General features: G+C 39.2%; 3 protein-coding genes across 6 annotated transcripts in view; 2 read left to right on the top strand and 1 right to left on the bottom strand.

The window, feature by feature from the left end:
- LOC144005350 (proteasome activator complex subunit 4B-like) overlaps positions 1 to 8,233 on the top strand; it is a 42,193-nt gene extending 33,960 nt beyond the window's left edge. The window contains exons 43-48 of the mRNA XM_077503476.1: positions 1,068 to 1,153; positions 1,359 to 1,487; positions 3,293 to 3,448; positions 3,629 to 3,644; positions 5,170 to 5,303; positions 6,815 to 8,233. Of these exons, the coding sequence (XP_077359602.1) occupies positions 1,068 to 1,153; positions 1,359 to 1,487; positions 3,293 to 3,448; positions 3,629 to 3,644; positions 5,170 to 5,303; positions 6,815 to 6,949 (656 nt within the window). The 3' untranslated portion in view covers positions 6,950 to 8,233. The remainder of the gene's footprint in view (positions 1 to 1,067; positions 1,154 to 1,358; positions 1,488 to 3,292; positions 3,449 to 3,628; positions 3,645 to 5,169; positions 5,304 to 6,814) is intronic.
- Positions 8,176 to 17,079, top strand: part of LOC144005456 (neurexin-1a-like) — a 105,399-nt gene continuing 96,495 nt past the window's right edge. For all 4 annotated transcript variants that reach the window (XM_077503653.1, XM_077503652.1, XM_077503654.1 and 1 more), the window contains exons 1-2: positions 8,176 to 8,312; positions 14,703 to 14,849. The gene's annotated coding sequence lies outside the window, so the exon portion shown is untranslated. The remainder of the gene's footprint in view (positions 8,313 to 14,702; positions 14,850 to 17,079) is intronic.
- chac2 (ChaC, cation transport regulator homolog 2 (E. coli)) lies at positions 8,303 to 11,401 on the bottom strand. The gene is made up of 3 exons (XM_077503661.1): positions 11,110 to 11,401; positions 10,420 to 10,455; positions 8,303 to 9,406 (listed from the first exon to the last, which is right to left on the bottom strand). The coding sequence occupies exons 1-3, from the start codon at positions 11,242 to 11,244 to the stop codon at positions 9,017 to 9,019; spliced, it is 561 nt and encodes a 186-aa protein (XP_077359787.1). The 5' UTR covers positions 11,245 to 11,401; the 3' UTR covers positions 8,303 to 9,016.

Here is a 17,079-nt window from a genome sequence, read left to right as displayed (position 1 = left end):
TTGCAAAGCTGGACAAAGAAATGCACTGAATTGAAATAATAATAATAAAATAAAATAAAAAACACTATTCTATGGGATACTATGGGATGCTTGCAAAAAAAAAAAAAAAAAAATGTCACGGGTCTAATTTTAGCCACTATTGCCACTATTTAATGTATTAATCATATTCACTACAAATATAGGCTACTTTAGAAAAGAAAAAAAAAAAAGCGATCCAAGTCACTCTATTGGTCCGTTTGCCTCCATTTCGTCTGGGTTAGATTGCAGCTGTGATTTCATGAGGTGTAATGCGAACTTCCCTGCAACCAATAGTGTTTGGATATGGCTGATTAAATTAGATTTATTACTTTATTTATTAAAATATTTATTTTAGTTTTTATTTTTTCATTTTTTTATTAAAATGTTTTTCTTTATTTAAAAAAAACAAAATTAATGAATTTATTTAATAATTGCTTTAATTTGCTTATTGTAAGTAATATTAATTACCAAAATTAAATACAATGTTTTTGTTTTTATTGATGTACAGTAATTCAATTCTAAAAATAGATTAATGTAAAAGAAAACATTTAATACGTAGTTTTGTATTTACTGGTGGTTGTTGATTATATTGATACTGTATTATAATGTAAAAAATAAATTTTAAAAATAAGCATTAATTATTATTCACGGTAGTTCTATTCAAAAAATACCATTCAGAATTATGGAGAGACTTGAGTCTTTAAACTTTTGGCTAAAACATCTTGTATTTTTAAAAATAAATATAATAAAATAAGATTACTGACTGGCTATAAAATGATGCAACTTCTGTTAATCTTAGGTGGAGATTCATATAAATTAACTGTGAATGTTATTTACAGGAAAGCATGAAAAAATATCGCTTTCAGAGGTTTGAATAAATACGTTATTGACCGCAATTAACGGAATTGTCACGTGGTCAAACGATGATGAATGTGGCGCTCGAGTGAAGGCGTCACAGTGAGGTCACCCTGGCGGCTTTATTTTATGAGATAGCTCTTCATTGTGTGCGTGTGTGATTCTCTTTCTATTTTTTTTTTTTTTTTTTGTAGTCTTAAAATGGCTGCTGGCGAGCGCCGGGCGGACTTTCACCACGCCTGTTCAGCAGCAACTTCAACTCCTGCCTCTGCTCTTCAAGGCAAGCGCATGCACGTCACGCACGCACGCACACACACGGAGTCCCAGTGCAGCGTTATTACCCACTCCATCTTACTTGGCCATTAGACTCCATTTCTCTCTTCATTTACTCACAACGCTGCCTCGCCGCTGTCGCCCTACCTTTCTCCACTTCTCTCTCTCATTCTCTCTGTGGTTCTGTTCCTCTCTCGCACCCCTCCCCACAGATTGCCCCGGTGGAGATTGATGAGAGTTATGATGAGATGAAACAGGACGCTCGCACATGCCTCTCGCTGATGTCCCAGGGCCTGCTCTATCCCCAACACATCCCTCTCGTCCTGGCAGCCCTGGAAGAGGTCACTCGCACGCTACGGTTTTGTTTAGAAATATCAATTTGCCTTGATGCGCCGCATCGATAGATTTTTAAGTAAAAACAGTCCAAATGTGCTCAAAGTGTAAACTTTCAATTTTGCTGTTTTTGCGTTTTAGGAATGACAGCCATTTTATGCAGTAGGTGCCGGTTCTTGAACCTTTAAAAATACCATCAATGATGTACCAAATACCACCGTATGTGGTTACTTAAAAGTATATTGGTGTAAGACACTGTAACATTATGCTGATTGGACACAAAAATGGAAGAGCAGAAATAACTAGACAACGTGAAATTTATGCAGAAATTCCGTGGGAACGCTGAATGCGAATAAAATATTTCCCAAGCAAGATTTGAACCAACGCACTTGCATGTCTCCGTAACGCCAGGCAAGTATTTAACGTGAGGCTTGGCTTGTTGATAATCATAGCTAATGGTCTGTTTATATGTAAAAGTATTATCTGAAAGTAACCTCCATTCATTTAGGAAAAATGGAACTGATATCCAATGGAAAAATGCAAAAAAATAATAAATTCACACAATAGCACCACCTAGGCATGCAGTACCCACCATTCATTTAGATGGAAAAGTGGAACTAAGATAGTCATACATGTAATCACTAGCATAATTGCCATGGATACATTTACAATGTACAAGTTGGAGTTGGGATTCAACCCATGACCTCCTGGTTAGTGGACAATGAATTTTACCAAATGCGCCACTGAGCAATATCACAGAGCGAGTAATGATAAATTGTATGTATGGAAGTGGGCATGGAAAGTGGTTCAATGTTAGTCCCATTGAAAATGAATGGGGGAATAAGTTGATATTTAACATTAAATTGTGTGAATATTGTGAAATCAGACGATACATTCCCAAGATGGTGTGAATTTGTGAAGCAAGTTGAAATTTGAACGGTGTAAATTAATACCTTTTAAAAAAAAATAGTTTTTTCCACTTGCTGTCGACTGATGAAATCACCTGTTCTGAGGAAGTAGGTAACAGCCAATCATGGTTCATCTGTTTTCTGGGTTTGGTCCGTAAACTGAGCCATGATTGGACATCAGTCGACAGCAAGGAGAAAAATTACTTTTTAAAGGTATCAATTGTACATGAAAATAATGTTACCACATTAATTATAGACAAAATATTAACTTTTTACTGCTGAAAATGGCTCAATGAGTCAAGTTTAATTCATATTTAATTCAGTGATTCTTTCATGTGCCTCTAGAGGGAGCTGCTGTGCCACTTGCAGCTGAAAAGCGCTTCAAAAAAGTCATTTATGCCCCCAATCTTTACATTTATGATTGATAAATTTTCTGAGATTCAAGTTTTTTGTTTTTTTGTTATTTTTTTAAAATGTTTCACCATTCTCACTCGCAACATATAGACAGGAAAGTTTTTTTTTTTTTTTTTTTTTTTTTTTTAGTATATATTCACGGCCCAGATAAGAAAGTGACATCTAGCGTAATCCAGTTGAAATGCTCTTCAAAAAACGTCAAAAACTATTCCGTTACCTCTGGCTTTGATGTTTTACTCTTTCACACAAATGTCTGCTACCATCCACCATCTTGTGTGTGATCATGTATGAACCAGAGCACATTATTCCATCTGATAACCTTATGAATTATGCGTCACGTAGCCGGCGAGGACGGCCTTGTTGTTCACGCTGCCGCATATTTTAACACGCTTTGACATTTTGAAGGTGGTCTTGCACGCGCATGCAACGCGATCCACAGCAGATACGGACGCGGCTAACGCTAACCGGTGCGTTTGCGTGCGTCCTTACAGATGGCCGGCAGCAGGTCGTGGCACGCGCGCTACTCGATGCTGACCTACCTCCAGATTAGTGTCTTCTCCAACTTATTCACGCTGCTCAGCGCGCCCGTGGAGGTGCAGCGCGTCCGCAAGCTGGTCATGCGTCTGCTGCTGGACGAGCAGCTGGAGGTGATATTTTAAAAAATCATTTTGCTTGTTCTTTTGGGCGGTTGCGAGTACACAGAGTTGACAGACTTGCTAATATAATGTGATGTGATTGTTTTGAATTATTGAAAGCAATGCGAACAAACAGTGCAAAACACCATAGACAGGCTAATGATTAGCGTCTGTGTCACAATTTTCAAACAGTCTAGTCCAGGGCTAGGCAAACTCGGTCCTCGAGGGCCGGAGTCCTGCAGGTTTTGGAGGTCTCCCCTTCTCCAACACAGCTGATATATGATCAGCTCACCAGCAAGCTCTGCATAACGATCCTGTTGACTGGAATCAGCTTGTGTTGGAAGAGGGAAACCTGCAGGACTTCGGCCCTCGAGGTCCGTCCCTGGACTAGAGCAAGGGTGGGCAAACTCAGTCATCGAGGGCCAAAGTCCTGCAGGTTTTGGAGGTTTCCCTCTTCCAACACAAGCTGATTCCAATCAACAGAATCGTTACCAAGCTCTCAACTTAATTTTGCTTACTGAGCACCGTGAAAACCTCATATGAAACAAATTGTGGTATATAAGTACAAGTTGAACAGAAGACAGCTGGTCATAACATTTAAGAACAGTAAATTTAAAAAAAAACAACACTAAAACAAGGGCAGTCTTGCAAATCAATTTAAAAAAAAGCAATAAAATAACAATTAGAGTAACTAGCTACAATATTCCAAATAATTAATTTAAATATAAAGAAGTAATTCAATTTACATTTGATGAATCATTACATTATTAGACAAAAGAAAAATTCTAAAATAAAAAGGCAAGTTAAATAAGTAAGCAAATAAAATTAAACGTGTTCATGCAAAATCCTAAATCAATAAAAATAAGAAAATGCATGGAGGAACAACACAGCTATTAAAAACTACACAAGCAGCTACACAAAAATATTTAAAACAAATTATTGTGGGGGGGGGGAGTCAAATTAAGCCTTAAACGAGATACAAATGTTGAGTAAAAACTAAAAAAAAATAATCACAGAATCAAATTAGACCAAAAAATATTTAATTGGATTAATAAATGACAATATCCACTTACAACAAAATATTTAAGTAATCAAAAAAGTACTAGTAATACAATTATAATAAAATTAAAGGGTGACTTGACTCATTGAACAATTTTCAGCATTGAAAAGTTAATATTTTGTCCAGAATGAATTTGATAACTTAATTATTTTTCACGTGCAATTAATATATTTTAAAAACTATATGTATGTGTGTGGGTGTGTGTGTGTATGTGTGTGTGTGTATATATATATATATATATATATATATATATATATATATATATATATATATATATATATATATATATATATATATATATATATATTTTATACTTGTGGTCACCTGATGATGACATCACCTGTGCTGAGGAAGTAGGTAACGGCCAATCACAGCTCATCTGTTTTCAGGGTTTGGTCAGTAAACTGAGCCATGAAAATTACTTTTTAAAGGTACTTATTGTACATGAAAAATAATGAAGTTACCACATTAATTATAGACAAAATATTCACTTTTTACTGCTGAAAATGGCTCAATGAGTCAAGTATCCCTTTAAAAATGCAAAGTACATGGAAAAAATACACACCATTAGTCTTGTGATTATTTATGTGTGTGCAAAGTGCTGCCAATTAAAACCGATGGCAGTCCTTCAGGAAAAAGTGACGGTCGGCCATTTTTGCTTGTGCTGGTGCAGATTTGATGCGTCGCCACGCGGGAGTTCTGGGCCTGAGCGCATGCATCCTGTCCAGTCCTTACGACGTCCCCAAATGGATGCCGCAGATCCTGATGGACCTGAGCGACCACCTCAACGACCCGCAGCCCATCGAGGTAGCCGCTCACCTTCAAAAACACAAAAAAACGACGACGGAGAGACGATCGCTTGCCGGGCCGCTTGAGGAGAATCTCGTGCCCCCCCTGGGTCTCAGACGTACACAATGTGATCAATGAGAGTAAATAATAGATGAACACAGTGGGCCCGGACCGACACGATCATTCAACAGCTCGCTCTGCTGCAAAGTCAAATGTAACACAATTCGGTACATTTTAGACAATGACCAGTCCATTCAAAAAAAAAAAAAGGCACCTGATTTGGAGTCGATTATTTATTCAAATGAACGCCGCCCATCCATACATCTTCACTCATTGTGATCGCCTGTTTGTGCTCGGCTTCCACCCCCCTCCCCCCGCTTCTCGAGCCCTGTCACACTAATTCCAAGGCTTGCACGTGGCCTTTTAGCATCAATAAATGAAAAGCCAGCTTGTTAGATTTTTAATCTCTGAGAGAAGTGTTGCTCGAGGGTTTGCTAGAAAGAGGGTTGAGTTATATGGCCTTAAAATTCCCAATTTATTTTCCTAAAAAACAGATTACCAATTGTTTATATCCATCCATCCATCCATTTTCTTGACCGCTTATTCCTCACAAGGGTCGCGGGGGGTGCTGGAGCCTATCTCAGCTGGCTCTGGGCAGTAGGCGGAGTACACCCCGGACTGGTTGCCAGCCAATCGCAGGGCACACAGAGACGAACAACCATCCACACTCACAAGCACACCTAGGGACAATTCGGAGCGCCCAATTAACCTGCCATGCATGTCTTTGGAATGTGGGAGGAGACCGGAGTACCCGGAGAAGACCCACGCAGGCACGGGGAGAACATGCAAACTTCCATACAGTTCAGTAGTTCACGGTCTAATATGTGGAGGGAGATGGCGGCATACTGTCACCTACGTTGTTACGTGGAGTTATGTCAAATATTTATGAATGAAGAAAGCTTTCTATTTTTATATTCAAGTAAATTGTTTTACCATTCACGGTTTTTGTTTCCAGAGGAGTCGCTATTGTAGAGCAGTTATGGGCAAACGCAGGTTTCTCACAAGACCTGAAGTACTCTGGCCATCGAGGACCGAGTTTGCCCATCCCTGTTGTAGAGTGACGTCACTTGTAGTCCGTCGGTCGCAAGTAGAATTTCTGAGTTCAAGGGGGCGTTCCCGGACACACACTTCCTGGTTTGAACTCGGGACAAGTCCGACTTCCGACCATCCTCGAATGCAGCATGAGACCTTTTGAAAAAGAGTTTGGGGTTGATGATGTAATCACAGTTGTTTGATTTTTTTAGTCTTAAAACTCATTCACTGCCATTGACAAGTAAATTGGTATACAACAAATCCAACAAAGTTTTGACAACTTGCTTTATAGTTCCCCTTGAAATAACATTTTCAAAACATTTGGTGTTTAGGAATCATCACTCCCACTTGCGGTTTTGTAGTTGTCCCAATATTTACACGTTGGGTTTTGTCGTGGATCCCAGCATTTTGGACTTGTGATTTGTTTTGTTCCCAAGATGACGGTGAAGAAGACCTTATCGGAGTTCCGCCGCACGCACCACGACAACTGGCAGGAGCATCGGCAGCGCTTTACCGACGACCAGCTGCTGGTGCTCACCGACTTGCTGGTGTCGCCGTGCTACTATGCTTGAAAGAAGAAAAAAAAAAATCAGTCTGTCTGTCTGTTTGCTCAAGTGACATTTAAACGAAGCTGGGAGCATCGCTGCCGGGAAGCTGCCCAGTGACTCAGCCTTCACCTTCTTAACCAGATGAAGACAAAAACTTCCCTGTGGAAACCGGTTTGGGTTTATCTTTTCCGAGTCAATATTATTTTTTAATTATCATATTCATAATCGCCTCATATGGAGATTCAGCTGTTCTCAGATTAGTTAAGGAATGACATATCATTAGCATACTTGTTGTATGCCGAGTATAGCTTTGTAAATACTATTTATACAGTGTATATTGTATCCTGACTACCAGGAAACAAAATATTGTCCAATCATGTTTATTTTGATATTCCCCAATCTTTGTGAAGTAACTTAAATACTGCAAAAGAAATTTTTGATAAACAAAAAAGTTTTTATATTTAAGCTGATGTGTTCACTACAGAGGACATTTTTTAAAACTTAAATGCTAGGCTCCAATACATTTAAAATAATTCAAACAATACTTTAATGTGTTAAGTCTTATAGAAAACATGCTAACATTTAAAGCCTAAATTTGTTTAATAAAAAGTGTTGTACACTTTGTATCATATGAAAGCTCTGAATGTTACGGAGCCCCTAAGGTGACATGGTTGGGGGAAAAAAAAACGTGCCCTCGCAAAGATTGCGAGGGAACGCAAACTTGTTTTTTTTCGCCTACCATGTCACCCTAGCTGCGCCGTAAACACTTCCGGGTCATCTTCCATGTGAACAAAAGCGACGAGGACGGAACCTTTCTAAACATGAAACAAAACCGTGGGAAAGCTTTCCCAAAGTGACTAGGATGGAGCATGTATTTTTCCACTACTTTGTTTACACGTCGTTTTTGCGAGGGCACGCAATCTTGCGAGAGAACGCAAAGTTTTTTGCGAGGGCACACAATCTTTGCGTTCCCTCGTTTTTTTCCACCATGTCACCTTATGGGCTCCGTAGAATGTCCTCTGTAGAGCACAAAAAAAGAGTTAATTCAATCGTATGTACTGGGTGGGAGATATTCAGGTTTAAAAAGGTCCACTCTATAGGACAAATTTGAATTGCTGGTAGTCAGGTGGTTACGTTAGCATCCAAGTAACAGAAATGTATAGTTTGTACATTGCTTTATTAAATATAAAGTATTTTAACGTGCTTAGCATGGTATATGTAAAGTACTATATTTTCAGTCTGTAAAAAATGCTATTTATATTTAATAATGGAACTGTATTGAATAAATGGATCATCTGCAATTCTGCACAGAGATATAATCATTAAGGGAATGTTGTGGACAGTCCGTTGGCTCAAGCGCTTGTCTCGTAACAGGACGCCGTTTCAGGTAAGGCCAGTTTATTACTTTCCGTGTATGAACAAACACAAAAAAAAAGTGGAATCAAGATGAAACTCACGAGATAGACAGTGATTAACTGAATATGTGTTCAAACCAGTTTGCAATTAAATACATCACAGTCGACACAGTTGCCACATCAACTTTGTACTCAGTGGTTAGCTCAAGACAACTAATTAAATTAAAAAATAAATAAATAAATAAACCCACAAAGCCAGATGTGGTGCTATGAAATCTATCAATCTATACCCCTTCAGGATTTTTTTTTTTTTTGCCTGCAGTGTCATTTCCTTTTCTTTTTTTGTCCTGTTTCCTTCCCCCCTTTACGTCTTCTCGTCTTTCATGCAGTAAGAAACGGCACAGCTTTCCCTTCGTATGTTAGTTTTGCATCAGGCGTCCATGTTTTTGTTTTGCTCTTGCAGATTGACGCATTGTTTGTCTCCTCCTCCAACTTCCCCCTTGTTCAAGAACAAAATCAAGCAGAAGGTCGTGAATTTGCTGTGCATTTTATTTATGCCAACGTGACAAACGGACACAAAACCCTGAGACTGTTGGTCAAATATTATAAAGCAGTGCCTTGAGATATGATTGAGAAACAACAACCGGAAGTCTTGTCCTCTTCCATCCTCTGTTTTACGCCTATACCACGCAAGTCAAGGCACCGCTGTTATGACTTATTATTATTATTATTATTATTATGACGATTTGGGCGAGCCGTCGTCCTCCAGTCTCTGGCGTACGAGCGTCTCCAGGCGAAACAAGTGCGCGTCGTGGTCCTCGGGCAGGATGCTCCTGACGGCGTCGGCCAGCTGGAACAGATACTCTGTGTTCTGGCCGCTGGGACCCGTGGAGCCCACGATCTGATTGGCGATCTCCTCCAAGGGGGCGGGGCCCAGGTAGTCGGGGTTGTCCCGCGAGCCGATGTAGAGCAGGGTCTGGTCGGACAGTGGTGCCGCCAGTGGCTGCCGTGGGTGGAAGGCCACGGCCATCGCGCGGTAGCCGCCCTTTTCCCGGTGGTCCAGGTAGCGCTTAACTTCCTGCTCGCGGCCCGTGGGGAGCTTGTAGGCCACGCCCCAAACGCAACCCTGATACAGATGGCAAAAATAATAATGAAGCATTGCTATGAAATGATTAGAATTTAGGTTGTAAAGCGTCGGCCAAATAGCATGATTGTCCATATGGTTTTTGAATGTTTTTAGAAAATAATTAGGATGTAATTATACTTGTTCAGAAACAACATGCAAAATAAAGGCTAACTTCCGCAACTATGCACAGACTGTAATATTCAGATATGCAACGCTGGCTTCTTTTAATACAGATTTTCCAAACGTTATCGCCTCCCCTAGACGAGTGGGAAAATTTTTTATCTCCCATCCAAGGTCGCAATACGAGGCATCATCGTCGCTTTTGTTTCAGCGGAATACGAGATAACGTCTTTTTTTTTTTTTTTTTTTTTTTTTTTTTTTTTTTTTGCGTGTGCCGTGCGTGACCTTGGTACAGCCTGACAACTGAGCTCTTTTGTATGCCGCTCGCGTCAGAAAACGCGCTCGTACGTTGACAGCTTACAAGGTAGTAAACGTTATGATCATCAGCTGCTAATTGGCGTTTTACGGCTGTATAACGAGGCGTTGTTTCATTAATCTTCATCTGTTATGATAGTAAAGGTGAAGGGAAGTTGTCATAAATGGCGAGGATGTGGCCTTGTGCTTAGATGGCGGGGGGAAAAAAGAATAACTAGGAGCCATATTTGCTAGTTCATTTTATTAAAATGTGAATGTTTGGATTACTTGAGTTTTTTGGGGGGGAAAAAATGAAGATAAAAAATATTCAACAGCAGAGACCACCAGGTGTTTGAGCGTAATAGTAAAAATAAAATAACTAAAGCTAATTTTCTTTACATTATGACCTGCTGTGGTGTCGTTTTACTCAAAATTCAAAAATACAAAAAGAAAACAACCAATTTATCAGAAAAACAATATTTTGGGTTGTATATAAATGTGTATATGTGTGTGTGTGTATATATATATATATATATATATATATTTTTTTTTTTTTTCCCTGACATAGATAATTTGGATTAAATAAAATGTTTCCTTACCTCAGGGTCCTCCACTAATGTCACCACCCGGCCAGGCTGCAGAAAGAAATGAGAGTGCATGTAGTACATAATGTATAGAAATAGTATGCGAACTAGTACACTTTTTTTATTATTATTATTATTATCATTATTATTTTGTCAGCTATAATGTGCTAAAAGTCGATTATTCGAAGAAGCCATTTTTGTAAGCTACTGTGCTATGCTTGACAAGCCAGCTGAAAGGTGCATTAGTGCCACCAACTAATATTTACACTGCAAGGAAACCGATGTGAATTGATATTGGCCAAACGTTGTGAAATTTGCTGTCATCTTGCAGTGTGGGGTTTGAAGCGCACTCATATCTCTTTTTTTTATTTTTTTTATTCGTAACTGAAGACAAAAAGGTAAGGCTACAGTTATCTAAAAAAAACTTGTAAGTTGTATCTCAAGGCACTGCTGTGATATTAAAATAAAGTTTTACATTAATACTTAAGATATTTTCATTCATTTCAATAGCTTGAGTCAGAGTAATTTAATTGTGAATGAAAATTAAGTGATTTTACATAGTGACACTTCCAATTTGTTAGTTTTAAAATTCAAATGTGGCCCTTGAGCACTTTGCCTACAGTTGTGTAATCTACAGTATAATTTTCTTCTGTTTGTGACATGATGCAACAAGTGACGCATTACGAGTTACGACGTCAGACTCACTTTCCCTGGCACTCCGCGGTGGTCTGTGCTGCCTTGCCAGAAGCGACGACTGAAGCCCTTAATGTACCCAATTTGCTTCTCCTCGTAGGGAAAGTCCACCTTCCAAATGAGCGAGCCGTAGCCAAATACCCACATGCTCCCCACGAAATATAAAATTTACACTGTGATATCAGAAATAATGGCTCAATTGGGAACACACGGTATCATAAAAATCAACAGTAATATTCCGGACATTATGAAGCGCGTATAAGAACGTGTCGTAATTATGTCCGGTTACTTTTCATTATAAGAGGATTGATCGTTTGGTGGAGGCTGTATTTTAAGGCTTAACGCGCTCTAATATCACATAATATCGTTTTAAACGTTATTACATATAAAATAAAGACAATTCAAGACACTGTGTCCATAGTGTGTCGCTGAACGCGTTCTATATTTTTATTTTGAAATCAGCTCTGTCACCACAGGAAGTGTAGCCCAAGCTAATGCTAACGAGTGCCTGTCGTTATGCCGTACATAGCCAGTGATAAACACAAAGAGTGTTTTCGCCGGCGATTTCACCCTTTCTGTGGTGGTCTTTATTAATTCGTCACGTTTCCAAATTGTCGTCGCGTCATTTTATAATGTCTCCCGTTCGCTCAGGTCGAGTTATATTAAATTTTGGCGTCTGAGCACCACACACAACTGTTCGTTTTACCACCCGGACACCAGGGGTCGCTGATTTCCCTTTACCATGAATTATGATCAGCTGCTTCCATAAACGTAGTTCCCCCACATTATTATAATTTAAAAGAGAACTATTTTTGCATTTTTCGTAATTTAAGAATTCACAGGTATCTTACAAACACCTCTACGGCGTGCTTTTCACCAAAAATACCTTACAAATATTACATAAAGTTTCTGACGGCATATTTCTTGCCATAGTGTAATTGCCTCGTTTGTTTAAATATGTTTGTTTGCAATTGTTGTTCGTTAGGGTTTCTTTGCCTTTAGATAGCACTGAATTCTGTCTGACATTTCCTGCCATTACTTTTATGTTGTCCCAAGTCAATTGGACATTACATTGTGGCTGCAATTTACTGTTTTTTTTTACTGGTATTATTTTTTAATATATTTTTTTTAATGCACTTTTAAAAGACATGAGGTCAGTGATGGGGTGGGGTTGAAAACAGGCCTAAAAAAAAAAAAAAAACCTCCAAAAGCCGAACTCATACCAAAAAAAAAGACCCTCTTGATCCCGTGACTCCCATCTCGAGAAGCGTTCAACCTGAATGTGCTCTCTCCGCCTCCCTTAAGAGGCGTTTTGTGACTGTTTAACATCGTGTCGAGGCGGATGCATGATAAGAAAGTGACATTTTTAACTGTAAGTAAAGGAAAAAAAAATTCTGGTCAGACATGCGGTATATTCAAGAAAACTGTCACATTTTATATCATTCATCTCATTAAATTACGTGGTAATGAAATACAAAAATATTCATGAAATGTTTTTATATTTAAAAGACTAGGACTCTTGCTGCAATAACTACCAGGTGCATGTTTCTGCGGGAACCTGTGCAAATGTGGTGGATACACAGACAGTTCTCAACACCTGCATAGATGCGCATCATGTCTCTACTTACTAGCCAAAATTTGAAATGTTATTGCGGCCTCCATGGTGTTAGCCATCCATTAAGCACGCGAGAAGCTGACAAGCACAAACAAATGTCATGCAAAAGCTCTTTTGTTTGTTGTGTTTTCCCCGGGTGTTACAGCGGCCGTGTTGTTTAAGTTGAAGCTGGTGTGTAAAGATTAGTGCTGATCTTAATTTGTCGGAGAATAAAGAAGCGCTGGCTGACTTTCTCTCTCCAGCTGATATCAGATGGAAGAAGCTCTGTCAGCAAGTTAAATGATTGATTTTCTTCTTCATTTAATTTTTAATGAGCTACAATACAAACGCTAAATTGGGGTCACTGGAACCTTTCGGGAGTCCCCCCCCCCCCCCTCCTTTTAATTCTTGTTTCTGATCACAAGACTTATTATTTTTTTATGTTTTTGTCGGCAGTAGTGCATGTGCGAGTTTCTCCCTTGCTAAAGAATAAATGAATAAAGATAAGTTGACTCGCTCTAATGAACATGACATTAAAGTACATTTTTCAGTCTTTATTGCCTAGCAATTATCAATATAAATGATCAAAATATTATGAACACGCTGAAATTTGATTCACTGTATTTAATAAATTCAATACAATTACTGTACTCCATTGCAAAAAACAAAACAAAAAGCACAATAATCATGTATTTTGACATGATTATAATTTTACTGTTTACAATATTTAAGCATATTTTAATGATTTTCAAATATGTATTTCTAGTACTTTGTACTTTTTACATAATTATAATTAATTTTCTAAAAACATTCTATGCATTTATTTTTTAACTTTTTGAAAATATTAATTGACCTGTCAAAAATTAGGTTCCCCTTCATCTGACAATTAGCATAGATTTTAAACATAGAAGGCCAAAACATCCCTAATAAAAATTAAATTGCACAAAAAAAAAAAAAAACTAGCCACTAGAGGGTGCTAGAACTGCACAAATGAAAATCAAACTGCCCTTTTTTAACAGATGTGTTCCTTTGAAAGGGATACTTCACTTATTTAGCCCATTGTAGCAATAAAAAGTTAATATTTTGTCTATAGTTAATTTGATACTTTCATTATTTGTCACGTACAAATAGTACCTTTAAAAACACATTCTATTTCGTCGAAATCGAAGTCACGCACCGGCCTGAAGGTGTCACAGCCGAGGGGTGGCAAAAGTGGCTCTCGTAATGATGGCAGGAGAGATCCAGTCTATCCGTAACCATCGCGAAAGAAAAAATGCACTGAACCGTCGCAGCCAAGGGGGGCGAGACACACTCGCAGCCCCGATCCACTAGATCATAGGCTACTCGCGACGGCACGGAGCGTATAACGCTGTGCGAGAAAGGTTAAAGAGGATGTGTTCTGGCGACGTTTCCTTTTATATACGGTGCGACGTCAGCCGGAACCACGTACGACCATTTTTTTAATTCTTACTCTGACGCTGTCGCGACAAGGTGATTTCCGTGCTGGTTACAGCACCGCCACTTGGCGGTCGTCATAGAACCGTAGTTACATTCGTAACTTTCGTTTTGCAACTTGCTGTTGACTGAAAATGACATCACAAGGGCTCAGGTAACTAATCACAACATTCACAAGCTGAGCTGTGATTGGTTACCTGAGCCCTTGTGATGTCATTTTCAGTCGACAGCAAGTTGCAAAATGTGTTTTTAGGGCTAAATAAGTGAAGTATCCCTTTAAATATTGTGAACATGACGATGACGATATTGTGGCAGTTTTAATATCATGATATTGCCCTTATTACATCCCTAGTGTCTATATATACAAGTATTTAGTTGTGTGTACTGTATATTTAGATATGCTTCTCTGTAGACGTATGGAGAAGCTTGGTCTTCTCATCTTCCTCTTGGTGTTTATCCCCTAATTGAGGACGCCTTCACTGTAGCTACTCCTCTAACTACGTGTGTGTTTATGCCCATGTGCGTGTATGAATATGTGCGTGTGTTTACATGACAGCGCTCCTGCAGATCAATGATCCCAGTTGCCTAGCAACCAGCTGATGGCGAGGACGACGACGAAGGAGGAGGCGGGCGAGTGAGCAAAAAAAAGAAGAAGAGGAAGACGTGCAGCGGTGCAGCAGAAGGAGTAAATGGACGATAGGAAGTAAGAGAGTGTGTCAAATCACCAGCGTGTGCGTGCGTGTCATTGTGCTGATACTATGGCACTAGAAATAGAACATGGCGCTGCCATGGTGACGCCAGCAGCTGATTGAATTATCTTTATCTTAAAGCGGGAACAAAGTGCTTAAGCAGGAGGAGGAGGAGGAAGATGGGGCGGGGGGGCGAACAGACGGTGCATTTGGAAATTCTTTTTGAATATGATGCCACATGCTTGGCACACCTATCATTAGGGATGTAACGATATCCAAACATCACAATACGATATCACGATATGAAGCTAACGATATAATTGTCACGACGTTGTGGGGGAGGTTGGTGATCTACAAAAAATATTGACTCGGTTCACAGGCATATTACATTCCCCTTCATCTGACAATTTGCGTAGATTTTTAAACCCAGAAGGGCTAAAACATCCCTTATAAAAATTTAACTGCGCTAAAAAACAAAAAACAAAACAAAAACTAGCCACCAGAGTGGGCTAGAACTGCACAAATGGAAATCAACCTGACTTTTTGAACCAATGTGCTGCTTTTAAACCTCGTGAACATGATGACGATATTGTGGCAGTTATAATATCATGATATCGCGCTTATCGTTACATCCCTATCATTGGTCAGTTTTGTTCAATCCAGGAAGTACAGTATTGACATTCCCACCCAAATTTCGTTATTTTACATCTGTACTCTACGGCCGTTTTTTTTTTTTTTTTTTTTTTTTAAGGCCAGTATGCTCGCTAATAGTATTGATGAGCCGGCTGTCTTGGTGGTTTACTTGTGAAACATAATTTAAATATGTGCTGTTGTATGAAGACTTTTGTAGGATAGCAAAAATATTTTTGGGGCGTCAACCTATCAACAGTTTTCACCAAGAATGTCATCTTAGACTAGTTTGCTTGCTTATACTATTGATGAGCCTTATTTGAAAGTTGTTTATGTAACATGGGTTTGTGGCTGTGCATGCTAAAGGGTGTTGATGCTTTATGCGCCTCTCTGTTTTGAGTGCTTTGCCGCCATATTGTGGCATCTCTTTGCAATTACAAACTCCTTTGTGGGGACGGTTTCAATTATTCACAATTTAAAAAAAATCTTTTTACGGGAAGGTTTGCGTACGAAAATGTGGGGAATATGTGGAAGCATACTTTTTGGATGTACTGTATTTTATGTCATACTTTTTCCCAAAATTCATTACATTTATTGTACACACGTGATAATGGCAGTTTTTTTTGTTTTTTTGTTTTTTTTGTAATGTATAACAAAATGTTGAAAACCGTCAAGCCCGTCACTTTTTTTTTATGTCAATACTTTATGAATGGAGAAAGGGTCGTAGGTATGTGTGCCAAGCTTGTGGTGCCTTTTTTTTCTCCCCTCTCTTTAAAGAGCTTTACCCCCACCCTAAAAAAAAAATCATTTGGTGTTGTGTGTAGAATCTCTTAACTTAAAAACATAATGTAATTAGTTTTTTAAATACCTTATAACTTCACAAAATGTGTAAAAGTTTGAGAGTATGCATGGCGTGGATGAAGAAGCAGGTGGGTGGGGGTTGGGCTGTGGATCCCAGAGGAAGACTGGGTTAGAATAACGCCAGCAGCCGCGGAGGCTCTTAAACTTTATGGTGGGTAGAAAATGGACAATTAGCATCTTCTATGTCGTTGTCATAGTAACCCTGCTCGTCCTGCCCGCTCTTGCAACTGTGAACCCCTGCCGCCTACCACCCCCCTTGCCACACCTGCACCGACACTTGCTTTGCTGAGTCGATGAAATCTATGCGTTTTGACCATTTATTCATGACCTCTTCCAAGGCCAAACTCGTGGAAATGTTTTTGTTTGGTTGTTTCCAACCTCGACCAATCATGTCTGTGGGGCAACAAGGCCAACTTATCATAACCTCCATATTATACCTTATAGCTACTTACTCAATTCCTAGCAATCATCAACAGCTATCAGCCCCCCTTGCAGGTTGTCATGCCGACGCAACCCCTTCCTCGCAGTTGTGGTCAGGGTTAAAGGTCTGGGTGTTTTTTTTGTTTTGTTTTGTTTTTCCCCGACCACTTTCAGAGCGACTAATGAACAGCCAAGCCGATAACCAGCAGCAGGCCGTCACCTCTGAACTCTTAGACATGCAATAAAAAAAATCCACCTTAAGGTGAAGCCTAATAGCTTAACGTGCATTGTGGGCCTTTTTATTTTCCTAGTTTTCTCCTTCAACTGCAAAGT

This window comes from Festucalex cinctus, chromosome 17, assembly GCF_051991245.1.
Source record: "Festucalex cinctus isolate MCC-2025b chromosome 17, RoL_Fcin_1.0, whole genome shotgun sequence".
Lineage (NCBI taxonomy): Eukaryota > Metazoa > Chordata > Actinopteri > Syngnathiformes > Syngnathidae > Festucalex > Festucalex cinctus.
The sequence above is the reverse complement of the archived record's forward strand: the minus strand, read 5'-3'. Positions and strand labels throughout refer to the sequence as shown.

What these genes read in the sequence shown, in the direction of transcription:
- chac2 (XM_077503661.1), bottom strand. Translation starts at nt 11,244, where the DNA reads ATGTGGGTATTTGGCTACGGCTCGCTCATTTGGAAGGTGGACTTTCCC. An exon ending in ACCGCGGAGTGCCAGGGAAA is followed by an intron (nt 10,456 to 11,109) that starts GTGAGTCTGACG and finishes TTCTTTCTGCAG; the next exon opens with CCTGGCCGGGTGGTGACATT. An exon ending in CATTAGTGGAGGACCCTGAG is followed by an intron (nt 9,407 to 10,419) that starts GTAAGGAAACAT and finishes CATCTGTATCAG; the next exon opens with GGTTGCGTTTGGGGCGTGGC.